This window comes from Scyliorhinus canicula, unplaced genomic scaffold, assembly GCF_902713615.1.
Source record: "Scyliorhinus canicula unplaced genomic scaffold, sScyCan1.1, whole genome shotgun sequence".
Classification (NCBI taxonomy): domain Eukaryota; kingdom Metazoa; phylum Chordata; class Chondrichthyes; order Carcharhiniformes; family Scyliorhinidae; genus Scyliorhinus; species Scyliorhinus canicula.
In genome coordinates, this window is record NW_024056013.1 from 1,270,483 (window position 1) to 1,297,394 (window position 26,912).

General features: G+C 45.2%; 1 protein-coding gene and 1 long non-coding RNA gene across 5 annotated transcripts; both read left to right on the forward strand.

The window, feature by feature from the left end:
- The first annotated feature begins 9,018 nt into the window (after positions 1–9,018).
- LOC119961552 (gastrula zinc finger protein XlCGF71.1-like) lies at positions 9,019–17,216 on the forward strand. Of its 4 annotated transcripts, none has more exons than XM_038788874.1 (4): positions 9,019–9,246; positions 10,647–10,760; positions 11,412–11,494; positions 15,812–17,216. In XM_038788874.1, exon 4 carries the CDS (start codon positions 15,965–15,967, stop codon positions 16,781–16,783), a length of 819 nt encoding a protein of 272 aa, XP_038644802.1. In that variant the 5' UTR covers positions 9,019–9,246; positions 10,647–10,760; positions 11,412–11,494; positions 15,812–15,964; the 3' UTR covers positions 16,784–17,216. The 4 variants fall into 4 exon arrangements, with proteins under 4 accessions (XP_038644802.1, XP_038644803.1, XP_038644804.1 ...); XM_038788876.1 differs by having other exon boundaries at positions 9,034–9,061; XM_038788875.1 differs by lacking the exon at positions 11,412–11,494.
- Positions 17,217–20,739: 3,523 nt separating this feature from the next.
- Positions 20,740–24,871, forward strand: LOC119961557. The gene is made up of 2 exons (XR_005459677.1): positions 20,740–21,578; positions 24,658–24,871. It is a non-coding gene; the product is annotated as an uncharacterized LOC119961557 (long non-coding RNA).
- The last annotated feature ends 2,041 nt before the right edge of the window (positions 24,872–26,912 follow it).

Here is a 26,912-nt window from a genome sequence, read left to right on the forward strand (position 1 = left end):
CACCTCGTGGTAGTTTCCCTCCAAGCCACACGCCATTCTGACTTGGAAACATACCGCCGTTCCTTCACTGTTGCTGTATCGATATCCTGGAACTCTCTTCCTAACAGCGCTGTGGGTGTACCTACACCACATGGACTGAAGAGGTTCAAGAAGGTGGCCCACCTCTGCCTTCTGAGTAAATTTAATGCACCAGTTCTGAAGTGGGAGCCACTCGGGGCAGGTACAACACTTGTCAGGAACAGTGTAAGTCTCTCTCTACACTTTCCCAACAAACACTCCCAAGGTATGTACAGTCCATCTAAGGTACAGAACAAAGTTCTCTCCAAATCATCCCATCACAAACTCACGGGGCAAGTACAGCCCAGGATAGGTACAAAGGAAAACTCCCACTACACGTTACATCAAACAGTGCCAGAGAGTAGGTACAGCACAGCTTTGATAAGGGTAAAATTCCCGCTGCCCTGCCCCATCAAACACTCCCAGCCCCTAATGAACTGGATTCTGGGAGGGCATTTACCAGGTAATGGAATGATGTCATAAAGCATCACCATTCAATGGAGCTGGTTCTCTCCTTGTCCCTTTAAAGTGGAAAACGGGAACATCCTGTCTCCAAACACATCCCACCCTGTTCACACTGAGAACCCCAGGGTGGGGAACTGAGACATCCTGTCGCCAAACACATCCCACCCTGTTCACACTGAGAACTCCAAGGTGGGGAACTGGGACATCCTGTCTCCAAACACATCCCGACGTGTTCACACTGAGAATCCCAGGGTGGGGAACTGAGACATCCTGGGCGCGATTCTCCGCTGCCCACGACGGATCGGAGAATAGCGGGAGGGCGTACCCGACATTTTTCACGCCCACCCGCTATTCTCCCCCCCCCCCACGGCCGCCCCACGACATGAATCGCTGCTCGCCGTTTTTTACGGCGCACAGCGATTCTCCCCAGGCCGATGGGCCAAGTGCCCAGGCCTTTACGACCGTTTTTACGGCAGCAAACACACCTGCTTGCTGCCGTCGTAAAAACGGGCGCAACATGCCCGTCCTGGGCATCCATGGGCCCGCGATCGGTGCCCACCGATCGCAGGCAGTGCGTCCGTAACGGACGCACTCTTTCTCCCTCCGCCACCCTTCAGGATCAGTCCGCGGGGCGGCCGAGGGAGATGACGGCCCTGCGCATGCGCGGGTTGGAGCCGTCCAATCCGCGCATGCGCGGCTGACGTCATTGTGCGCGTCAGCCGGCGTGACACTTGGTGCGCAGACTTAGCGACGGTCGCTAAGCCCACAATGTCGTGCTTCACGGGGCCCGCTGCTAGCCCCGCCCGGGGGGGAGAATCGGGTCCCGGGAGGGGGCGCGGACGCTGCCGTGAAACACGGCCAGTTTCATGGCAGCCTTTATGACTCGCCGCATTTGCGGAGAATTGTGCCCCCTGTCTCCAAACACATCCCACCCTGTTCACACTGAGAACCCCAGGATGGGGAACTGGGACATCCTGTTTCCAAACACATCCCACCCTGTTCACACTGAGAACCACAGGGTGGGAACTGAGACATCCTGTCTCCAAATACATCCCACCCTGTTGACACTGAGAATCCCAGGATGGAGAACTGGAACATCCTGTCTCCGAACACATCCCACCCTGTTCACATTGTTTGTTTAACTATCTTTCCCAAATAACTTACACAGCCTCTTATTATTTTTGATTTTGAGTCCCTGAACTCTGACAGTGATTGGTAAGTGGACCAGGTCTTTATTGGACATTCATTTCCCTCTTTCCGTGTTTATTGAAGCTACAGAGCTTCATATCCTCTTATTTTGTACCTATTGTGGACAATGTTTCACTTTACTGCTCTTTGGGTAAATAACGTAAAATTTTGATGTCTTCAGGGTTTTTACAGTAAGAAGTCTTACAACACCAGGTTAAAGTCCAACATGTTTGTTTCAAACACTAGCTTTCGGAGCACTGCTCCTTCCTCAGGTGTTGTAAGACTTCTTACTGTGTTCACCCCAGTCCAACGCCGGCATCTCCACATCATAAGAAATAGGAGTCAGCTACGACACCACTACCACTACCTCCTGTGAGATAGCAGTGATGTAGTGGTATTGTCACTGGACTACTAAACCAGAAATCCAGGTTAATGTTCTATCACCTGGGTTCAAATCCCGCCACTGCAGATGGTGAAATTTTAATTAAATAAAAATCTGGAATTAAAAGTCTAATGATGACCATGAAATCATTGTCGATTGTCATTAAAACTCAACTGATTCACTCATGTCCTTTAGGGAAGGAAATCTGCTGTCCTTACCTGATCTGGCCTCCATGTGACTCCAGACCCACAGCCAAGTGGATGACTCTTAACTCCCTCCAGGGCAATTAGAGATGTTCAATAAATATGAACAAATATTTTTTTTAAATCAGTCTATCGAGCCTGCTCCACCATCGAATAAGGTCACTTTACTGCCGACCCCCATAAGAGGCCTCTCTTCCATGGGCCTGCATGTGTCTGGGTGGCTCTGGGAAACCGTTGACACCTTCCACAATCGGTGGGTACCTCAAAGTACAGAGTGTTTCATAGACATTGGTAAAGACATTCTGGTTTAGTCAGGAAGATTCTCTTTTGCTCTTGTTGGGATTTTGTTTCTGATTTTGATTTATTTTATTTTGATTGAACAACACGTTTGGGAAAACAAGAAAAGAAAAAATGTTGCATAGAAACTAGAATTGCCTATTCTAAATTTCTGTCCTGCACTGACAGCAATTACTTTTGTAAACTCTGTTTATAGAATATTAGAAGATGATTTGTGGATGGGAAACTCAAACCAAGCATCACATTAAGATCTGATCATCACTTAATTCACTCGGAGCTGAATATCATCAAGCTTTGAATGTCAAAGGAGAAATATTTATCTGTTTTGGCTGCAGGAAATAATTTCAAACATCAGTTGGACTGGAAAAGCACCGAGACACACACACCCGAGTGAGAGTGTTGCAGTGAACTGACTGTGGAAAGAGCTTTAACCAGTTACACAGCCTGAAAAACATCATACCATTCACAGCGGTGGAGAAACTGTACATGTGTTCTGTGTGTGGACGAGGCTTCAACTGATCATCCAACCTGCAGAGACTCAAACTAATTTGCACTACGAAGAAACCGTGGAAATGTGGGAAGGGATTCCTTTGCCCATCCCAGCTGGAAGCTCATTGACGCAGTCACACTGGGGAGAGACCGTTCACCTGCTCCGTGTGTGGGAATGGATTCTCTCTGATGTCCAGCCTTCAGTTACACCTGCAAGTTCATACTGATGAAAGACCTTTTAAATGTTCTGATTGTGAGAAATGCTTTAAAATCTCACCAGATCTGATTAAACACCAGTTTGTTCAAACTGACGAGAGACCATTCGGTTGTTCTCAGTGTGAGAAGAGATTTAGACAGTCGCCTCACCTCATTCAACACCAGCGAGTTCACAGCGGGGAGAGGCCGTACACCTGCTCTGTGTGTGGGAAGGGATTCATTTCATCATCCAACCTGGTGAGACACCAACGGATGTTGGTGAGACAAGGGAGAAGATATTCACCTGCTCTGTGTCTGGGAAGGGCTTTACTCAGTCTTCCAACCTGCTGAGACACCAGCAAGTTCACACTGGGGAGAGGCCGTTTACCTTCTCTGTGTGTGGGAAGAGATTCGCTCGATCATTTCACTTGCTGACACACCAGCGAGTTCACAAATGACTGCGGAGGTCAGATTCTGCTGTTAATCACATTATTCGTTTGTTTATGTTGCTGTTAGTAACTCCTGTAACTGAGACACAGTTTAATTATCTGGATATCTGTTAAATAAATTGGTGATGATGAAAGCAGACAACGCATTTGTAAGCAGATAAGGGTTAGGAGCAGGATCAATCCAGACAACCTGTCTCACCTACACTGTTATTCAATACAATCATGGCTGATTGAGCCTCAATCCCTCCCTGTTCACCAGAACCCTTAATTCTCTGAGAGTCCAAAATTCAGTCTATTTCAGTCTTAAATATGCTCGACAATGGAAACAGAAAATTTAAATTCATAGGACCAAAGGAGGCCTGGTGGCCCATCTCTCTCTCTCTCGCTCCCTCCCTCCCTCCCTCCCTCCCTGGAACAGTCCCTTGTTAACACTCACCATCCTGCTTCAGCCACTGGAGGATGGTTCACATCAGAGGAGGGGGGATAATAAATAAGAGCTGACACTTTGCACTCAAATGAATGAGGACTCTGAGCTCTGGGAAACTATTAACAAATGTCTCCTTGTGAAACATCAGCTCAGGGTTACATTGGGCAGGAAGATAGCCAGAAACTAAAACAGGACAAGACACTGAGTTTAACAGAGAGAGAGAGAGGGAATAGAGAGAGAGAAAGACGAGGATCTGCGGTGGAATGAGAGAAAAAAATGTTCCATAGGAACTAGAATTGTCTGTTATGCATTTCTATCCTCCACTTACAGTGATGACTTTGGTAATCTCCCTTTACAGAGCATGGGAAGGTGAGGATTTGCAGATGTTTAAAGCAGTGAAACAAAACATCACGTCAAGATCTGACAGGCATTTGATTCACCAGGACTTGAATATCATCAGCCTTTGAATGTGGAAGGAGAAATGTTTGTCTATTCTGTCTGTGGGAACAGATTTCAAATATAAGTATGACTGGAAAAGCACCGAGTCCCACACAACACACACCCGAGTGAGAGAGTTCCAGTGAACTGACTGTGGAAAGAGCCTCCACCAGTTACACAACCAGAAACCTCACAGTAACATTCAGAGTGGGGAGAAACGGTACATGTGTCCTGTTTGGACGAGGCTTCAACTGATCGTCCAACCTGGAGAGTCACAAGGACACCGGCACCATGGAGAAACCGTGGAAATGTGGGGACTGTGGGAAGAGATTCAATTATCCATCCCTGCTGGAAACTCATCAACTCAGTCACACCCAGGCCAGCATCACACAGATACCATTGAAATGTGGAGAATGTGATAAAGTTATCAGATCCCCATCAGAGCTGGAAATTCACCAACGCAGTCACACCGGCGAGAGACCATTCAACTGCTCTAAATGTGGGAAGGGATTCACTCAGTTATCCACCCTGACTAGACACCAGCAAGTTCACACTGGGAAGAGGCCATTCACCTGCTCAGAGTGTGGGAAGGGATTCATTAATTTAACTAACCTTACTTCTCATCAACTTGTTCACACTGATAAGAGACTTTTTAAATGTTCTGACTGCGAGAAGAGCTTCAAAAGCACAAGGGATCTAAAGAGACACCAACACATCCACTCTAGTCAGAGCCCATTCTCCTGTTCCGTGTGTGGGAAGGGATTCCCTCGGTCATTCAGCCTCCTGAGACACCAGCAAGTTCATACCAGGGAGAGACCGTTCCCTTGCACTAAGTGTAAAATGAAATTCACTCGGTTATGCGTCCTGCAGAGACATCAGAAAGTTCACACTGTGGAGAGTCCATTCACCTGCTCCGAGTGTGGGAAGGGATTCATTCAGTCATCTGCCCTGCTGAGACACCACCGAGTTCACACTGGGGAGAGGTCATTCATCTGCTCCCAGTGTGGGAAGGGATTCATTGAGTCATCCCATCTGCTGAAACACTGGCGAATTCACACTGGGGAGAGGCCGTTCACCTGCTCCCAGTGTGGGAAGGGATTTGCTCAGTCCTCCCACCTACTGAAACACCAGCAAGTTCACGAGTGACTGCAGGGTTGGATTCTGCTCTTATTGCTTCTGTTAATCACATCCAGGACTGAACTATGTCCATTCTGACAGGGCTTGTTTTCCCTTCCATTAATAATGCCTGTGACTGGACTGGAGTTTAATATTTTGATATGCGTTAAGTATAACAGTGTTTTCTAAATACAGTGTTAGGTATTTGTTTTCCCCAAGAGGAGACTAATTGTTGTGACATCAAGTTCAGGAGATTTGTATGTGAGGAAGTAACCAGGATGTAAAGCAGCTTCTGATCAGCAGCTAGTATTGTGTAGGAATTTCAGATAAATCCCCAGGGTCTGAGAATCTGCATCCCAGAGTGCTTAAGGAAGTGGCTCTGGAAATAGTGAATGCATTGATGGTCACCTTCCGGGATTTTGTAGACTCTGGAACAGTCCCTGCAGATTGGAGGATAGCTCACGTCACTCCAATATTCAAAAAGGGAGGTAGAGAGAAAGCAGGGAATTATAGACCAGTAAGCCTAACATCCGTAGTGGGAAAAATCCATTATCAAAGATAGGGGCTGGTTTAGCACACAGGGCTAAATTGCTGGCTTTGAAAGCAGACCAGGGCAGGCCAGCAGCACGGTTTGATTCCCGTACCAGCCTTCCCGAACAGGCGCCAGAATGTAGCGACTAGGGGCTTTTCACAGTAACTTCATTTGAAGCCTACTTGTGACAATAAGCGATTTTCATTTCATTTCAAGGACTTTATGGCGAAACATTTAGAAAGCACTAGGAGGATCAGTCAGAGTCAGCATAGATTTATGAAGGGAAAATCATGCTTGACAAATCTGTTGGAATTCTTTGAAGATGTAACCAGTACAGTGAAGCCAGTCGATGTGGTACATTTGGACTTTCAGAAGGCGTTTGACAAAGTCTCGCTTCAGAGATTATTGTGCAAAATTAAAGCGCATGTGATTGGGGGAAATGGATTGAGGTGGATAGAAAACTGGCTGGCAGAGAGGAAACAAAGAGTAGGAATTAATGGGTCCTTTTCAAATTGGCAGGCAGTAACCAGTGGGATCCCTAAGGGATCGGTGCTGGGACCCCAGCTATTCACAATATATGTTAATGATTTGGAGGGAACAAAATGTAACATCTTAAAGTTTGCAGATGAAACCAAGTTGGGTGGGAGGGTGAACTGGGACGAGCATACAGGGATTCTACAGCAAGATCTGGACAGGTTGGGTGAGTGGGCAAATCAATGGCAGAGCTATATAATTTGGATAAGTGAGAGGTTATTCGCTTTGGAAACAAAAACAGGAAGGCAGATTACTACCTGAATGGTTGTAACTTGGGAGAGGGGAGTGTGCAGTGGGACCTGGGTGTCCTTGTGCACCAGTCGCCGAAGGTAAGCATGCAGGTGCAGCAGGCAGTAAACAAGGCTAATGGTATGTTGGCCTTCAATGCGAGAGGTTTCAAGTACAGAAACAGGGATGTGTTGCTGCAATTATACAGGGCCTTGGTAAAGCCACACCTGGGGTATTGTGTGCAGTTTTGGTCTCCTTCTCTAAGGAAGGATGTTCTTGCTCTCGAGGGAATGCAACAAAAGGTTACCAGACTGATTCCAGGGATGGTGGGACTGTCATATGAACAGAGATTGACTCGGTTGGGATTGTTCTTGCTGGAGTTCAGAAGAATGAGAGGGGGATCTCATAAAATTCGAACAGGACTAGTCAGGGTAGATACAGGGCAGATGTTACCAATGATGGGTGTGTCCAGAACCAGGGGTCACAATCTGAGAATTCAGGATGAACCATTTCGGACAAAGATGAGGAGACATTTCTTCACCCAAAGAGTGGTGAGCTGTGGAATCCATTACCACAGGAAGTAGTTGATGGTAAAACATTGAATATATTCAAGAGATGGCTAGATATAGCACTTGGGGTGAATGTAATCAAAGGCTATGGGGAGAAACCAGGATTAGGTTATTGAGTTGTATGATCAGACATAATCGTGATGAATGGCGGACCAAGCTCAATGGGCCAAAAGGCCTCATCCTGCTCCTGTCTTCTATGTACCTATGTATCTATGTACTGTCTGTAAATAATGGTTGCTGAATCCCGAGTGTAGATCTATCTACTGAGCCATCTTGTCATGTATCTTCAATTATCTTCCCGTGTCTACGTGGGTTTCGCCCCCACAACCCAAAAGATGTGCAGGATAGATGGATTGGCCACACTAAATTGCCCCTTAATTGGAAAAAATAATTGGGTACTCTAAATTTATTTTTAAAAATGTATCTTCAATTAAACCAAAGCAATGACTAGTTCAGCAATCCTGTGTGACATTTGTTAATTGGTGCAAAGACACATCAACACAACATGGTGGCAGCAGTGGGTTTGAGAACCACAGGAGCCGCCATGAAAAAGATTTGATGCAATACGGAGGCTGTATGTGTATGGAAACCACAGAAGGAAGAGTCCCTCCACAAACAGTGCATTGCAGAACAGTGAATATCTGATGTGCGGGCTTATTGGACTGAGGGTGAATGGAAAGCCACAAGTGAGTTCAGGGTTGCGCTGTGCAGTCGGTTTTGAATCTGGCATTAAAAGCTGTAAGACCATCAAAACATCCTTGGGGCCATTCCCGTGGAAAAGAAAAAACAAGTGAGGAACTGCTGTCAAAAGAAGAAAAGGAAAAACAAACCCAGCAGCTGCAATGTGACTCTCCCCACAGAGCAGAAAGGTTACATATCCCTTTCACATCAAGGATGTCCGTAAAACACCGGGAACATCAGAAAGGTGACCACCAAATCCCCCAACAAGAATTGGAAAACGACAGATATCTAATCTACATTTAGGCTTTTCAAACAAAGGATGGAATTACACTTCTGATTTATCCGTCACTTAACCGGATGAACCATGCAGTGAAAATGAAGATGGCTAATGAAGTCAAAGGGTTGTATCAAGTCAACACTTGGGGCCTGTCTGAGGAGTATCAGAACAAGCCTGTTAAACTATGGAACATGTTGGAAGAGCAGCTTCATATAAATGTGAACTTTAGAAAACACTGAATGGAGCTGATCACTCACAGGCAACAGCCAAACAATCAATCAGTTCGCCAGCACGCACCGTGATAGGAGAAAGGAATATGATTATTTCAGAAGCTGAGCTGAGCAAAGTTATTTTGTATTATCGATTTGACGTTTCAATGATGCATTCATTACCCAGGATTCACCGGGGCTGTGAATGTGCCCTATTCACTGCACAGGGGCCCAATGCGCAGGCGCGGTTCTGGGCTTTATCGGGAGCATGCGCGGTGTCACTTTGCTTGGAGACTTGCGAGAGTGGTAACGGCTTGTTCCATGGGTGAGAGTTGGTGGGGTGGAAAGAGGAATGAAGCCTGGAGTCGGGATGGGGAGGGTGCAGAAACTTTGTAAACAGCCGGTGTAGGCCCTAGGACCGGCATAAGACCCTGCAGGTCCCGCGTTCGCAGCTGTGGAGCTTTTCCCTGGGATCAGGCCCAGTTGCGAGGCTGCCATCTTAGTTCAGAGGTGAGCAGAGCGCATGCGCGGCCATCTTGGTGACGTAACGGAAAGTAGGCGCACCGTCAGGGTTCAGGTGACAAGGAGAGAAAATGTTTTGATTCTTGCATTGACGGAAGGGGTGACCGACACCTCGATATCGCAGAGCGCATGTGCGGCCATCCGAATAACAGAAGAATAAGATTGTAGAATTCGTACAGTGCATATGGAGTCTATGCGGCCCATTGAGTCTGCACAGACCCTTTGAAAGAAAACTCTACACGTGCACTCACCCATCAGTCACGCCCTATCTCTGCAACTCCATAATCGAACCTGCACATCCCTGGACACTAAGGAGCAGTTCATCATGGCTAACCAGCACTTCTTTGGACTGTGGGAGAAAACTGGGGAAAACCATGCAGACACCAGGAGAACCTGCAAACTCCACAAAGACAGTGACTGGAATTGAACCTGAGTCGCTGGCACTGTGAGGCAGCAGTGCTAACTACTGTATCTCCGTGCTGCCCTAGCACTGTGGCCTCACAGCGCCAGGGACCCAGGTTCGATTCTGACCTTGGGCGACAGTCTGAGTGGAGTTTGCACATTCTCCGTGTGTCTGCGTGTGTTTCCTCTGGGTGCTCCAGCTTCCTCCCACAGTCGTAAGATGTGCAGGTTAGGTGCCTTGGCCATGCTAGAATTACCCCTTAATTTGTTCAAAAATTAGGTGGGATTACCGAGATTGGGGGGAGTGGGCCCAGGTAGGGTGCTCTTTCAGAGGGTTGGTGCAGACTCAATGGGCTGAATGGCCTTGTTCTCCACTGTAGGGATTCTATAGTTCTCATTAGGCGCAGGAAGAGGCCACTCGACAAACTGGCTCCCTAACCTTTGATTCAGTTGTAGGTAGAAATTGTATATCACAATATTGAATACACTCAATGGCCCAGCCTCCACTCAATGAGGGAGAGAATTCCGCCGGCTCTCTGAGAGTCACAATTTCTCCACATCTCTGTTTGAGACCCTTATTTTTAAACTCTCCCTGCAGTTTGAGATTCCCTGTCGAGAAAAATGATTTAAGCAGTTACCCTGTCAAGCACCCTCAATCTTCAAAACCACCTTTCATTTATCTAACTCCAATCAGTATATAGAGACCCTGCCCAACTTTCCCCATAAAACCTTTCATACCAGGAATCAGCTGAATGAACCTTGTCTGAACTGTTTCCAATGTCAGTGTATCCCATCTTCTGTGAACCTGCACCTGGAAACAGGAGGAGAGGATGTTATGAATTAATATCCTGGACTTTGGAAACTCCTTTCACAGGGAGTTTGAAGGGGAGGATTTACACCCAGCAATTTCAAATTTAAGTAAAACATTTTTATCTCTTCATTTCTAACCACAATTGACACATGACTCTTGTAATCTTCTTTTGCAGGGAGTGAGAAAGTTTGAAGACTGATTTTCCTCTGATTCCAGTGCTTCTGAATTCTTCCCAGCTGCAGCTCCAGCAGAAGGTTTGAAAATTGAAAACAGTGAAATTGTTCCAGAGGTGAGTATTATTGAGGATTCATCTATAATTTAGAGTTTTTAGTGCTGTGTTTTATTATCTGTGCTCTGGTTCCAGGGCTCTGGGGCAAGCTTGGCTCCTTTACTGTGGATCTGAATCCATGTTCACCCATTGCTCTGTTTCAGCTCTGCCATCCATCATCACCTCTCTGCCATTGTTTAACTTCTGCCTCTAATAGTGGATTTATTTTAACCATGTTTGGTATATTACTGTTATTTATTCCAATGTTTCTGATTGAAGTTTTCACTGCTGCCCATCCCTTGGCTATGTGCTGCTGATTTACCATCTTTATCTTCCCATGGTCAGGAATTGTTTTTCCTGCACTGGAGATCATTTATCTTCTTCTCATCAGCTGATATTAACCATCAAATTCTGCACCATATTTATTCCGTGTAATTGAAGATTTGAGATTACTATCAGACCAGCCATGATCTTATTAAATGGTGGAGCAGGATTGAGGGGCTGAATGGTGACTCCTGTTCCTTGTTCATATGTTTATTGATTCTGTCACCCTGAGATGTTACCTTTATTTCTCTTTCCACAGTTACTCACTGACATGTTGAGTATTTTCATTTCAGAATATTTTTATTTCCGATTTTCAGCAACCAGTATTTTGCTATTATTTTGTTGCAGACGTTTCTCACAGAAGCGAGTCTAGAAGCAGAGACAGACCAATTAAGAACTGATTTGTATTGCGGAGGGTGTTGGTTGTGAAGGTTAGTCTCTGGCCTCCAGTTATAATCCTTTTTCACAGAATCATTGAATGATTACAATACAGATGGAGGCCATTCAGCCCATCATACCCATGCTGCCTCATCCCATTCCCCTGCCCTTTCTTCACGTCCTTGCAGCGTTTTTTCTTTCCAAAGTCTTGTCCAATTCCCTTTGGTTTGTTGTGTTGTATCAGTTTGGCTGGAGTGGAGGTGCAGGAGAAGCTGCTGGGTTTAACCCCAAGTACTTTGTAACCCAGTATTGAGCAATAATTTCAGATGTGAAGTTGTCAAGGGAGGTACGGGGAACGGCACTAAGTCATCATCCTCGTTTGGAGAGTTGGTGCAGACACGATGGGCCTTCTGCACCCTAACAATTCAGTGATTGAGTAATCTAGAATAGTTTGCTCTCTGGTCAGCTCTAGCAGGTGCTGCTCTAAGAAACTGTCCCCAAAACACTCTGCGAGCTCATCTGCCTGGCTACCTTTGCCAATCTGATTTGCCCAATCTACATGTCGATTAAAATCACCCATGATTATTGCTGTACTTTTCTCAGAGCCATTATTCCTCTCTGTACACTCGTCCTACAGTGTAGTGTTCTGGGCCAGGGTTCAGAGAACACCAAAATATATTGTGGAGTTCACCTGACCGACATCTGTTTATAGATTTTGGTTATGAGGAGCACAAGGGCTGACTTTTCAGGTGTTATACAACTTCAGCACTTTAAATCAAAAACAAAGTTTATTCTACAAATTCAGTTAACATTTCTATAAACACACATCGTCAGCATTTTTATCAACTACAAACCTAAATGCCCCACACAGCTACAGTACTCTATATTTAACCCTTAATAACTTCCCTATACTGTTTCACTTGTAGCCACCTAAGATGGACACTGGGCTAACAAGATGGAGAACTGCTAAGACTGCAGGGAAAAAGCAGTTTAGCCAAGACAAGCAGTCTGCAAAGACTGATTAGCATTTTGCAAGCAGCAAAACTAGTTTCTGGCCAGGTGGAAGATCTCAAACCAAAGGTGTTAATAGCAAAACGCTTTGCATATTAATGAGGCAATCCAGATCTGGGCACACACAATGGCAACATTTGGGTTTTGAATAGATACTTTAAGTGGATGTCCAGACAGAGCGGCACCAGAAGTATCCACCATAGAGACCGCCCCCTCCATCGAGGAGAGACCCTCACATTGGGGGAATTCAAAAGATATCGATTGGGATCTGATCCAATCGATACCTGAAGGTGAAAGCCTGCCCCAAAAAAGGCACAGACATTGGGGCCCTATAAAGATAGACCCCCACACATGGTCCTGTCTGTTTTTTTCGTGCTCCGGCTTTGACTTCGACCCAGAACTTCGACTTGTATCCTGACTCCAGCCGTTGAGCACCAGCCGCCGAACCGTAAGTGACAATACGACGCTCGCTACGCGAACCAGGCCCACTAGACCCCCAGCGACCAGCACACTCTCTGAAGGTTACAGACCAAGATCGAAACGAGGGCCTCGCTCCCTGACCTTGCCTGTTCCTGTTTAGTTAAGTATTCTGATCGCTTAGTTTAGTTGTAGCTTAGTCCCTTAGCGTGTGCATGCGTATTTATTATATTTGTAATAATAAATACTAATCGTTTGGAACTTACTAATCGGTGTATCGTTTTATTACTTTGAACCTGACCTTGGAATATTTGTGAGGTGTTATACGACACCTGGCGACTCCCGAGCTGAAAATACACACATAGAGCCTAGCAGTGTTAAGCACACGGCCTTTAAACGGAGGCGTGTTAATACACTCCAATAAACGCGAATTACACTCAAGTAAAACGTGCAACACACTCCAGTAACAACATCCATAATTCAGACAATCCCTTTTACCACAAAACAGTAGGTTTGAATTCCTTCCCAACACAGTTATTAGTTTGAAGTTATCAAGTGATCTGGAGACACCTTTTAAATATGCAGAGAGACCAGATAAACCTTCTTTTGTCTGAATGCAGCTTCCAACTGTCTAAACCGAAAGTAAAACTCAGAGCCACAACCAGCTTCCAGCTCAAAGCAAAATTAAAAATTAGGCCCACAGCCCAGCTCCCGCCACACAATGACATCGCTGCAGACATTTGAGAAGACAAACAGTTCTCAAAGGGACATTCCCATGACAGGAGTTACTGTTAGGGTGGCCGAGAAACTACACCCACAAGTGACTTCCTATCTTTATCATTTCTTATCGTTACCCAATGTGATTGTACATCTTGATTTCCATAACTAAAGTCATCTCTCTCTATTGTACTAATGTCATCCGTAATTAACAGAACTATCCCTCTGCATATTCCCAGTTTCCTGTCCTTCTGAAAAGTGATGGAATCTTGAATATTCAGGTCGCAGCCTTTGTCATCTTGCAGCCGTGTCTCTGTAATGGCTATCATCAGATCACAGTACCTGGAGTATGGTGCACACTTTCAATCTCGTTAACTAAGGAGGGTGATTCTTGCATTGGGAGCAGTTCAGAGAAGGATCATCGGGCTGATTCCTGGGATGAAGGTGTTGTGTTGTGAGGAAAGGTTGGGCCTGGACTCGTTTGAGTTTAGAGGTGATCGTATTGAAACATATAAGATTCTGAGGTAACATGATAGGGGAGATGAATAGAGGATGTTTCCCCTCATGGGGGATACAGGAGCGAGTGGGCAAATTGTCAAAATAAAGGGTCCCCATTTCTGATGGAGATGAGGAGCAATGTCTTCCCTCAGAGGGGGGTTAGTCTTTGCAATTCTCTTCCCCAGAGAGCAGTGGAGGCTGCATCGTTAAAATATACAAGGCCCAGTTAGAGTTTTGATCAAAAAGGGAGTCGAGGATTATGGTGACAGGAAGAAAATGAAGTTCAGGTCACAATCCGATCAGCCATGATCTTATCAAATAGAAAAGCAGGATGTAATGATCTCATGGTTGAGAACAGGAAACAGTGAGTATTAATCTGTCGATCAGTGTGAATTAGCACCTTCAGAAGGATAGGGAGGGTGTATATTAGATCGAGCAGAGTGAGAATGGAGGGAGGGAGGTAGAGTGAGAATGGAGGGAGGGAGGTAGAGTGAGAATGGAGGGAAGTAGAGTGAGAATGGAGGGAGGTAGAGTGAGAATGGAGGGAGCAGAGTGAGAATGGAGGGAGGGAGCAGAGTGAGAATGGAGGGAGGGAGGCAGAGTGAGAATGGAGGGAGGGAGGCAGAGTGAGAATGGAGGGAGGGAGGCAGAGTGAGAATGGAGGGAGGGAGGCAGAGTGAGAATGGAGGGAGGGAGGCAGAGTGAGAATGGAGGGAGGGAGGCAGAGTGAGAATGGAGGGAGGTAGCAGAGTGAGAATGGAGGGAGGGAGCAGAGTGAGAATGGAGGGAGGCAGAGTGAGAATGGAGGGAGGGAGCAGAGTGAGAATGGAGGGAGGGAGCAGAGTGAGAATGGAGGGAGGGAGCAGAGTGAGAATGGTGGGGGGGAGCAGAGTGAGAATGGTGGGGGGGAGCAGAGTGAGAATGGAGGGAGGGAGCAGAGTGAGAATGGAGGGGGGAGCAGAGTGAGAATGGAGGGAGGGAGGGAGCGGAGGGAGGGAGGGAGCAGAGTGAGAATGGAGGGGGGGAGCAGAGTGAGAATGGAGGGAGGGAGGTAGAGTGAGAATGGAAGGGGGGAGCAGAGTGAGAATGGAGGGAGGGAGGTAGAGTGAGAATGGACGGAGGGAGGTAGAGTGAGAATGGAGGGAGGGAGGTACAGTGAGAATGGAGGGAGGGAGCAGAGTGAGAATGGAGGGAGGGAGGTAGAGTGTGTGCACCGGGGAGATGGACCATCCAAACCGCCGACCAAAACTCAAGGGGGGGGGAAAATAGGACCCCCCCTCCACCCGTGTCCCCCACCACCAGCTAAATGAAAGTAATGGTAAATAATGCAAACAACCCTGGCAATAACGGTAAATACTGATGTCAAGTTGTGTATAATTCTTATGATCAAACATTAAAAGTCCCAATAAGAACATCTTTTTTTTTAAACTGTTTAATACAATGTAACAGAGGGAGGGATTGATAACACGGGGATGACTGTCACAGACACGGCGGCAGCATGTGATACCTGTACTGTCATTGTTATCGGTTTGGTTACTATTATTGTTTTTATATTCTGCAATGTTTTGATATTAAATGCAAAATTCCAATAATAATTTTTTTTAAAAAGGAAATTTACAGTTTTTGGGGAACGAGAGAGGAAAGCATGTTCCACAGCAACTAGAATTGTCTGTTCTGAATTTCTGAGCTGTACTGACCGTGATGACATTTGTAAACTCCTTTAACAGGATATTCAAAGGGGAGGATTTGCAGCAAGAAATCTCAAACCAAACTTCACATCGAGATCTGACAGAGTCACTCGATTTGTTAGGACGCGAAAACCATCGGCCATTTTATCATCAGTGTGACTGGAAAAGCATCGAGACACGGACACCCGCACCATGGGGAAACCGTGGAAATGTGAGGATTGTGGGAAGGAATTCACTTTCCCATCTGCGCTGGAAACACATCGACGCAGTCACACCGGCGAGAGACCGTTCACCTGCTCAGTGTGTGGGAAGAGATTTAGATCTTTGTCCAACCTGCGGACACACCAGCAAGTTCACACCGGGGAGAGACCATTCACCTGCTCCAAGTGTGGGAAAGGATTCAGAGATTCATCCTGCCTGCTGGCACACCAGCGCGTTCACACCGGAGAGAAGCCGTTTACCTGCTCAGTGTGTGGGAAGAGATTTACTAATTCATCTGACTTGTTGAGACACCAGCGAGTTCACTCTGGGGAGAGACCATTCACCTGCTCCAATTGTGGGAAAGGATTCCGAGATTCATTCTGCCTGCTGAGGCACCAGCTAGTTCACACCGGGGAGAAGCCGTTTATCTGCTCCGTGTGTAGGGAGGGATTTACTACTTCATCTGACTTGTTGAGACACCAGCGAGTTCACACTGGAGAGAAGCCATTCACCTGCTCCATGTGTGGGAAAGGATTCAGAGATTCATACAGCCTGTTGACTCACCAGCGAGTTCACACTGGGGACAAGCCGTTTACCTGTTCAGTGTGTAGGAAAGCATTCGGAGATGCATCAGACCTGCGAACACACCAGCAGGTTCACATCGGGGAGAAGCCATTTACTGCTCCATGTCTGGGAAAGGATTCTGAGATTCATCCAACCAGCTGTCACACCAGCGAGTTCACACCGGGGACATTCCATTCACCTGCTCCATGTCTGGGAAAGGAATCAGAGCTTCATCCAACCTGCTGACTCACAGGGGAGTTCACTCTGGGGAGAGACCATTTACTGTGACCTGTGTATGGTAAAGGATTCTGAGATTCATCCAGCCTACTCACACACCAGTGAGTTCACAACGGGGAGAGATCATTTACCTGTTCTAACTGTGGGAAGGGATTCACTCAGTCATCCCACCTGCTGAGACACCAGCAGGTTCACAAGTTACAGGGGTTGGATTCTGCTGTTTTTGCTGCTGTGAATCACATCCAGGACTGAACCATGTTCACTCTGACAGTTGGTGATGTGGGAGGTCGGAGTGTTTCCCTCTGGACTGGCCAGTCTACCAAGTTTCATTCCAGGGGACTGATTCTCTTAGAGCGAGGGCACATTTCCACTGCAATGATCTGCAAAGGCAGATATGGTACATTAATTTTATCCTGTTTAGTAAATAGTCTTTTTTCCACCACTGCAGATGTCCTGTCTTGTCTTTCATCCGTCCTCATTCCGAGTGTTGGCCGCTGTCTAGACAATCTTTCTCACTGATTTCTCCGCTGCTCTCACTGCCTGTCCCATCGAGAGGCCAGTCCACATTCTGATATTATCCACCCAGAACATCTTGGGCCTTCCTTGTACACAGTTTCCAGGTGCCTGGCATTACCTTTGTCCAAACAGTCCCTTCCTGTTCACAACACATGTCCAAAATGCGTGAGCTTCCTCGATATCACTGCCTCAAACAGGTTCCTCTGAACACCAGCTTTCTCCAGCTCCCACTCATTCATCCACTTTGCCGTCCATGACAGACAGAATACCCGTCTGAGTCCTTTCAATTCAAACACTTTTATTGGAGCCTCGTCCGGCTTCTTGATGCTGCAGCTTTCACAGCCGCACATTGTCACCGGCCACACAAGGGCTTCCAGAAGATGAATGTTCATTGTAACCCAGATGCTGCAACTGCTCCACATCTTTAAGTGAGATCACAACACCATGGCGCTTCAGTCTGGCCTGAATTTTAAAAGAAATTACAATTTAGTGTACCCCAATTCTTTTTTTTTTCTAATTAAGGGGCAATTTAGCGTGGCCAATCCACCTACCCAGCACATCTTTGGGTTGTGGGGGTGAAACACACGCAGACATGGGGAGAATGTGCAAACTCCACACGGACAGTGACCAGGATCGAACCCGGGTCCTCGGCGTCGCGAGGCAGCAGTGCTAACCACTGGGCCACCGTGCAGCCCTTTGGCTTTAATTTATTTGATGGATTCTGCATCTACTACTACTGGTAGATCTAAAATAAATACATTTGTCTCTGTTCCATTGAGTCTACAGCACAGGGCCAGGCCAGTCAGATCAATTGGTCTGTGTCAGTATTTATGCTCCACATGAGCCTCCACCCACCCCTCTTCATCTCCCCCCATCAGCATCTCCTTCTATTCCTTTCTCCCTCATGTATGTATCTAGCTTTCCTTTCAATGGATTCATGCTGTTCACCTCAACCACTCGCTGTGGTAGTGAGCTCCACATCTCACCACTCGCTCGGTAAAGAGGTTTCTACTGAAATCCCTATTGGACAATTGAACATCTTCACCATTTTAAAGACTTCCATCAGGTCACCCTTCAGCCTTCTCTTCCACCCTGGGCAAAAGCTTCTGACGATCCACTCTGTCCATGCCCCTCATAATTTGGTAGACATCTAGTCAGCACGGATTTGTGAGGGGTAGGTCTTGCCTTACAAGTCTTATTGACTTCTTTGAGGAGGTGACCAAGCATGTGGATGAAGGTAAAGCAGTGGATGTAGTGTACATGGATTTTAGTAAGGCATTTGATAAGGTTCCCCATTGTAGGCTTGTGCAGAAAGTAAGGAGGCGTGCGATAGTGGGAAATTTGGCCAGTTGGATAACAAACTGGCTAACCGATAGAAGACAGAGAGTTGTGGTGGATGGCAAATATTCAGCCTGGAGCCCAGTTATCAGTGGCGTACCGCAGGGATCAGTCCTCTGCTGTTTGTGATTTTCATTAACGACTTGGATGAGGGAGTTGAAGGGTGGGTCAGTAAATTTGCAGATGATACGAAGATTGGTGGAGTTGTGGACAGTGAGGAGGGCTGTTGTCGGCTTCAAAGAGACATAGATAGAATGCAGAGCTGGGCTGAGAAGTGGCAGATGGAGTTTAACCCTGACAAGTGTGAGGTTGTCCATTTTGGAAGGACAAATATGAATGCGGAATACAGGGTTAACGGTAGGGTTCTTGGCAATGTGGAGGAGCAGAGAGATCTTGGGGTCTATGTTCATAGATCTTTGAAAGTTGCCACTCAAGTGGATAGAGCTGTGAAGAAGGCCTATGGTGTGCTAGCGTTCATTAGCAGAGGGATTGAATTTAAGAGCCGTGAGGTGATGATGCAGCTGTACAAAACCTTGGTCAGGCCACATTTGGAGTACTGTATGCAGTTCTTGTCGCCTCATTTTAGGAAGGATGTGGAAGCTTTGGAAAAGGTGCAAAGGAGATTTACCAGGATGTTGCCTGGAATGGAGAGTAGGTCATACGAGGAAAGGTTGAGGGTGTTAGGCCTTTTCTCATTAGAACGGAGAAGGATGAGGGACGACTTGATAGAGGTTATAAGATGATTAGGGGAATAGATAGAGTAGACAGTCAGAGACTTTTTCCCCGGGTGAAACACACCATTACAAGGGGACATAAATTTAAGATAAATGGTGGAAGATATAGAGGGGATGTCAGAGGTAGGTTCTTTACCCAGAGAGTAGTGGGGGCATGGAATGCACTGCCTGTGGAAGTAGTTGAATCGGAAACGTTAGGGACCTTCAAGCGGCTATTGGATAGGTACATGGATTAGGGTAGAATAATGGAGTGTAGGTTAACTTCTTAAGGGCAGCGCGGTAGCATTGTGAATAGCACAATTGTTTCACAGCTCCAGGGTCCCAAATTCGATTTCGACTTGGGTTACTGTCTGTGTGGAGTCTGCACATCCTCGCCGTGACTGCGTGGGTTTCCTCCGGGTACTCCGGTTTCCTCCCACAGTCCAAAGATGTGCAGGTTGGGTGGATTGGCCATGAAACATTGTCCAAAATTCTATGATTAATCTAGGACAAATGTTTGGCGCAACATTGTGGACCGAAGGGCCTGTTCTGTGCTGTATTTCTCTATCACTGTCTGTGTGGAGTCTGCACGTCCTCCCCGTGTGTGCGTGGGTTTCCTCCGGGTACTCCGGTTTCCTCCCACAATCCACAGATGTGCAGGTTAGGTGGATTGGCCATGATAAATTGCCCTTAGTGTCCAAAATTCTATTATTAACCTAGGACAATAGTTCGGCACAACATCGTGGGCCGAAGGGCCTGTTCTGTGCTGTATTTCTCTATCTATCTCTATCTTAGGGTAGACATCTTATAGGATCTTGGGTGTTTGCCCATAGACCCCTGAAGGCGGCAGGACAAGTGAATAGGGTAGTTAAGGCATACGGGACACCTGCCTTTATCAGTCATGGAATAGACTATAAGAGCAGGGAGGTAATGTTGGAGCTGCAGAGGATTTTGGTTCACCTGCAGCTGGAGTACTGTATTCAGTTCTGTTCACCGCACTATAGGAAGGAGGTTATTGCACGAGAGAGGGTGAAGAAGATTCACCAGGATGCTACTTGGAATGGAGCATTTTAACTGTGAAGAGAGGCTGGATAAGATCGGGTTGTTTTCTTTGGACTAGAGAGGCAGGGAGGGGACCTGAATAAAGTGCAAAGAAAAGTTCAGCACAGGAACAGGCCCTTCGACTCTCCAAGACTGTGCCGATCACGATGCTCTAACTACAAAAAAAAAACTTCTGTGCTGACTCGGTGCGTATCCCTCTGTTTCCTCCATATTCATGTCCCCATCCAGATGCCTTTTAACTGTTGCTAATGTGCCTGCTTCCACCACATCCTCTGGCAGTGCGTTCCAGGCACCCCCCCCCCCCCCCCCCTTCTGCATGAAACACTTACCCCACACATCTCCCTTAAACTTTTCCCCTCTCACGTTGAAAGTGTGCCCCCTTATAATTGACACTTCCACCCTTAGAAAAAGCTGACTAACTTTAAGTCTCCTATTTTCTAATAACCGTCTTTAAGGAAAATTCAATTTTTCTATAATGTCCCCTCAATTCTCCCAGTGACAACCCTCAGTCCATCTTCCAATTCAACGAATGTCTTGAAAACCCAAATAACCTCATATTTTAATGTTTAAAATGGGAAGTGAGGCGAATGTAATGCTGAGGCCGGCAGCAATCTGTATGGGTGTTCTTGATGTTGTCAGAGTGAGTTCACCCTCTGTAAGGTATATTTGTGCAGCTGCTTCTAGCTCTGACTAAGGAGGGCGATGGGGGTGGCGGTTTAGATAACATTTATGTTAGCAACAGTACTGTGAGTGGGCAGCTATGTAACCCGCCCAAGGCTATTGCGCGCGGAACAACCTTTATCAGTGTGTGTAACTTGAGGCTCGGCAGAATGCGCCTTCTCCAGCCATAACTCAGATGGCTGTACGTGTTACAATCCTAAGTAAAAACTATCTACTTGATTGAAGCCTTACTGTGTCGACTCACTCATTGAACTGAGATTTAGCCTAACAAATTGGTGACCCCGACGTTGGGGGGGGGAGTCGAACACAACTCCGTTTAAGATCGCAGAGACAATTAAAAGCCGGCTAAAAAGAAGGTACGGAGTCAAACCTGTTAAATCAAAACTCCAAAATTGAAATTTTAAATTGTGTAATAATTGTCTCAGTGATTGAAAAAGGAGACAAAATTAGAAGACGACCATAGCCGGACGTCAAACGCCTTGGGATTGTGACACGTAAGTGTTAAGTTAAACTTAAAAGTCCTTAAGGTGTAAGATTAATGACCCAGGAAGTCTACTACCTTCGACCAAATATTAGTGATAATATTTACTTAAAGTCTTTACTTAAAAAACTGTCAGATATCAGAAGTAGAGTGAGAAGGAAATAGAGTCTATTACCTTCGACCAAATATTAGTGATAATATTTACTCAAAGTCTTTACTTAAAAAACTGTCAGATATCAGAAGTAGAGTGAGAAGGAAGTAGAGGACATGTTATTACCTTCGACCAAATATTAGTGATAATATTTACTTAAAGTCTTTACTTAAAAAACTGTCAGATATCAGAAGTAGAGTGAGAAGGAAATAGAGTCTATTACCTTCGACCAAATATTAGTGATAATATTTACTTAAAGTCTTTACTTAAAAAACTGTCAGATCTCAGAAGTAGAGTGAGAAGGAAGTAGAGTCTTAGAATCGGAAAATTGTTTTGTTGCCTTAGACTGGTTATTAAGAACAGAGATCTGTCACGTGAAGGTCGGGCATTGAAAACAAAACAGTTTTGGATCTATTATCACCGGTTCATAAGAGATTTGAAATATAAATGTCCTTGAAATATAAATGTCCGGTAACATTAGCGTGCGAAAAGAGCATAAAAATTTAGAAGAAAAATGGCCACTGGGGGAAAACTAATGCATTAAAATTGGGTATAAAATTGACAGAGAAAGAAATAGTTAAAACAGCCAACGTCTTAAAAAAAAAGAGGACGGCACATATGGGAAAATAACCAAGTCATTAGGCTATCCGCCTTGAATCTGTATATTAATCCATGTGAGTTTAAGCTTAAGTGAGATAAGGTGCTGTCAGGGACTGCGGAGTTCCCAAATCTTATCTCCCAGAATTCTGACATAGTAAACTGCTTTGTTACTGATATTCAGGCCTTTGTGTGAATATTTTCACCCCTAACATTTAGTGTAAGTCTGGAAGGATTTGCTGAGCTGGACGCCGCTCGAGCCGGTGGACAAGGCGAGTAGTCAAACCTTTGACCGCCTAAAATTAGAATCACTTGGCAAGGCGGACAGACGGTGAGGTAACATCCAATAAATCTAGTATCAAGGCCAAATGAGTAAAAAAGTCAGTTTAAAACATTTTTTTGGTTTTTGAAGAGCAAAATACTCTGGTAAAAAAAAACAATGATCAAAGATGGGTGTGATTTCTGTGGAACAGAGAAAAATGGTGAGATACACAGAAGTAAAGATAAGACAAATAAAGTTCTAAGCACAAATGATAAATTAAACCTTCATACCATTTGGAAGACAGGCTGGTTTAAAGGAATTGAGCTCTAACTCCTTTAAGCAAAGCAATCAAGTGGGTAAAGATAGCGTAAAGACCTCACAAAACTGCCAACAATTACGGCTAACGACTGTCCCGGAATGTCTCAAGGAGAGAAAAAAAAATAATCAAATTAAGTGAAGTCCAAAAGATCAGAAAGGGGCTAAAACACTCAATTACTTTTGTTCAGGAATATCTGAGGATGACTAACCCCCCCTCCCAAAACAAAAAAATGGGGAGGAAAATCAATACAAGGTTACGGTTAGAAACTTAAGAATGGATACATGTCGAGAATAACTTCAGATCGTTTCAAGCCGTCCAGATAAATTCAGCAGTAATTCAACTCACTTGAAATAAAAGAAAAATAAACATCCAGTAATGTCTCTTTCCAAAAACCAGTTAAACAACGAACATTGAAAATTGAAAGAAAGGATGGGTAATGTCTAAGGTCACATAGCAGACGGAAATGGCACCATGCCAAGTTCTCCAACACTTTTGATTCTGTGCAAAAATTTAACCATTTCAGCAAGCAGGTCATCTGCACAAAGAAATATACATCTCTAAGAAAAGCTAATGCCTCTAAAATTAATCAGTAGAAATTGACTTAAATGGAATGACACAGATAAAGTTTTTGAAGGAGATTGAAAAATTTTGTTCAGTATTTTAATTTTGTTCCATTTTAGAGAAAGAGAGAGACAGAGTTACATAGAGAGAGTTACGTAGAGAGAGAGAGACTGATAGAGACAGCGAAAGTTGAGAGAGCGAAAAAGAGCGAGTCAGGGAGAGACAGAGAAGGGCAGGGGTAGTTAGATAAAGGTAAAGAGAAAGAGCGACAAGAGTTCCAGAGACAGACACAGAGAGAGAGAGAGAGAGAGTTTTAGGCATCTAAACTTTGTTCTGAACTATTCACAGTCTTTGTATTCAGACTTTGACTTCAGACCTTGACTTGTTACGAGCTGTGATTATTTGAAAGCTTCAAATTGTCTACGCATTGTCTTTAAAGATTATAGTTTGAGTACAGTTAACAATTTTTTTTCTTTTCAAAGGCTATAATTTTAATCAGGGTGCAAAATCACGTATGTAAAAATAAGAAAATATTAGTTTTATGGTGTTCAGTGGAGGTTAGGATAGTTGAAATACATATGACAAATATGATCAAGCCGGTGTTTCATTAGGTCAGGGTTAAAACTTCCCTGACACAAAAAATCATCAGTAGGGTGAAACTAAACTGTCTCACAATGCAGATGTTTTAATTATGAGATTGCAGAATGACTTATAAACAACAGATGGGTAAATGAAATATGTCCATGAGTTTCAATAACATATTGTGTTCCCTGAAAAACTTGATAACGGGAATTTGGCAGCACTCCAACTTTTACTCCCAGCCATTTGAGTGAAAAATTTAAAAACAAGTTTCGAGATGCGAATGGCATCATTCCAATTTATCCACCCACTATACTCCCCTTTTTGTCTCTGCAAGACAGTTAACCCTTTCAACAAGCTTTTGTGTGTAATCCAGAAGATGTCTTGACACTCCCATGCTGGTTTGCCTGCGAGTTCTGGCCTTTTAAATTCTGATAAAGTAATGAACAGTCCACACAGCTGAAGATGCATTTTAATTGGAACTTACAAATCTTAAGTTTTGAATTTTCACCCTTTTAACGACCCAGGACCCAAGACCAACCCGGAGTGGGTGCAAACATGGGAAGATAGGGAAATTGAAATGAGTCAATATATCAAAATGCTCGGTAACATGGTCACTTTAGTTTCGCAACAGGTGAACAACGCGGCCGGTGACGGAGAAGAAGGACAGGAGAGTCCGATAAAAGAAGGGGACCTGGTGTGTATCAGAAAACCCGGAAAAATCCCGTGGGCTGAGGGCATTCGCCAACCGGGAGGAACTACCTCCTAAATACCAGGACATGAAGATATTTTTGACCAAGAAGAGTACTTAGAAGCTGAAATGTGAAACTGGGGGGGGAGGGAACGAAAGAAAAACGCGCGGGTTATAAGGGGCAAGGCAAAAATTGTATATAATGTACACCGCCCCTGGGAAGGACTTGAGACTCCGGCGGGTCGAGCCAAGAGGAATGGGGGGTCCTCACCTTCCTGAGACCTCAAGACCCAACCAGGCGGTATAGAACGCTTGGCAAAAAGGGTTTTTTATTTTCTTTTTGCGTGCGTTTCAAAACATAGGGGGCGCGGGAAGTAATTGTTGTCCTCATAAGAGGACAAAGGAGGGATTGTAAGGTATATTTGTGCAGCTGCTTCTAGCTCTGACTAAGGAGGGCGATGGGGGTGGCGGTTTAGATAACATTTATGTTAGCAACAGTACTGTGAGTGGGCAGCTATGTAACCCGCCCAAGGCTATTGCGCGCGGAACAACCTTTATCAGTGTGTGTAACTTGAGGCTCGGCAGAATGCGCCTTCTCCAGCCATAACTCAGATGGCTGTACGTGTTACAATCCTAAGTAAAAACTATCTACTTGATTGAAGCCTTACTGTGTCGACTCACTCATTGAACTGAGATTTAGCCTAACACCCTCACAGGCAGGAAGACTGTTCACGGTGATAACATGAAACTGACGCCTGCTGTTTCATTCTCAGGTAACACAACTTCCTGTTTCTCTGCTGCCGGTTCCAAACCGCACATCTCACTTCTGAGCAGAAAATAAATCCAGGGACCACAATCTGGTGAGAACATCTGTCACTGCGACTTATATCTGCCCACAGAGTCAGGGCAGAGTCACACAGATCACATTGTGGTGACATTTACAAATGAGCCGGTTATTTCTGTTCAGAGTCTCCATTCCCGGACAGAACCGGCTGTGTCTGTGGATCAGATACTGAGTTCCCTCTGCTCTCTGTAGCTGGGAACTGATAACCTGCTCCCTTATATTTTATATCATTCTTTCTGTGTTACTTGTTTCCTCTATTTCTCAGCTTTTATCTCTCGCCACCTCATCTTTCTGTTTTTTAAAATCTCTCCGTCTGTCTCTCTCCTTTCCTCCATATCTCTCTCAATCTCTGTGTGTCCCTATTTAATAGAGGTGTTCAAATCATGATGGGTTTTTGATCAATTAAAGAAGGAAAAAGTGGGAGAAAAACAGTAAATGTTGGAAAAACTCAGCAGTTCTGGCAGCATCGGTATTGAGAGAAACAGAGTTAACGTTTCGAGTCCCTGTGACTCAGAGCAGGAGAAACATCAATTGTCCCTCTGAGATCAGGGAAGGTGAAGAGGAGATTTAATAGAGGTGTTTAAAATGAGGAAGGATTTCTGATAGTGTCGATGGGGAGAAACTGTTTCCCAAGAGCAGGAGGGTTTGTAACCAGAGGACACAGAGATTTAAGATATTTGACAACAGAACCCAAGGGGGTGATGAGGAGAATCTGGAATTCACATTGACAGGCTGTTGGAAGCAGATTTAACAGTAACTTTCAAAGGGAATTGGATAAACACTTGTAGAGGGTAAATTGGTAGAGGGTAAATTGGCAGTGTTATGGTGAATGGGATGAATTGAACAGTTCACTCATAGAATCCCTACAGTGCAAAGGATGCCATTCGGCCCATTTAATTTGCACTCTATCTAGGCCCAATCCTCCATCCTATCCCCATAACCCCATCTAACCTACACATTCCCGTACCAGCCTCCCCGGACAGGCGCCGGAATGTGGCGACTAGGGGCTTTTCACAGTAACTTCATTGAAGCCTACTCGTGACAATAAGCGATTTTCATTTCATTTTTCATTCTTGGACACGAGGAGGAAATTGATCATGGCCAATCCACCTAACCTGCACATCTTTGGACTGTGGGAGGAAACCAGAGCACCCGGAGGAAACCCATGCAGACTCCACACAGTCACCCACGGCTGGAATTGAACCAGGGTCTGTGGAACTGTGGGACGATGTCCATTGTGACATTCTTAATTTTCCACTCCTGCGGTTTTCACATTTGATGTTTTCAATCACAATGTTTCTCAAAGAGAAGATTAAAACATTTTTTATGAGTTGTCCGATATA

What these genes read in the sequence shown, in the direction of transcription:
- LOC119961552 (XM_038788874.1), top strand. Translation starts at nt 15,965, where the DNA reads ATGGGGAAACCGTGGAAATGTGAGGATTGTGGGAAGGAATTCACTTTC.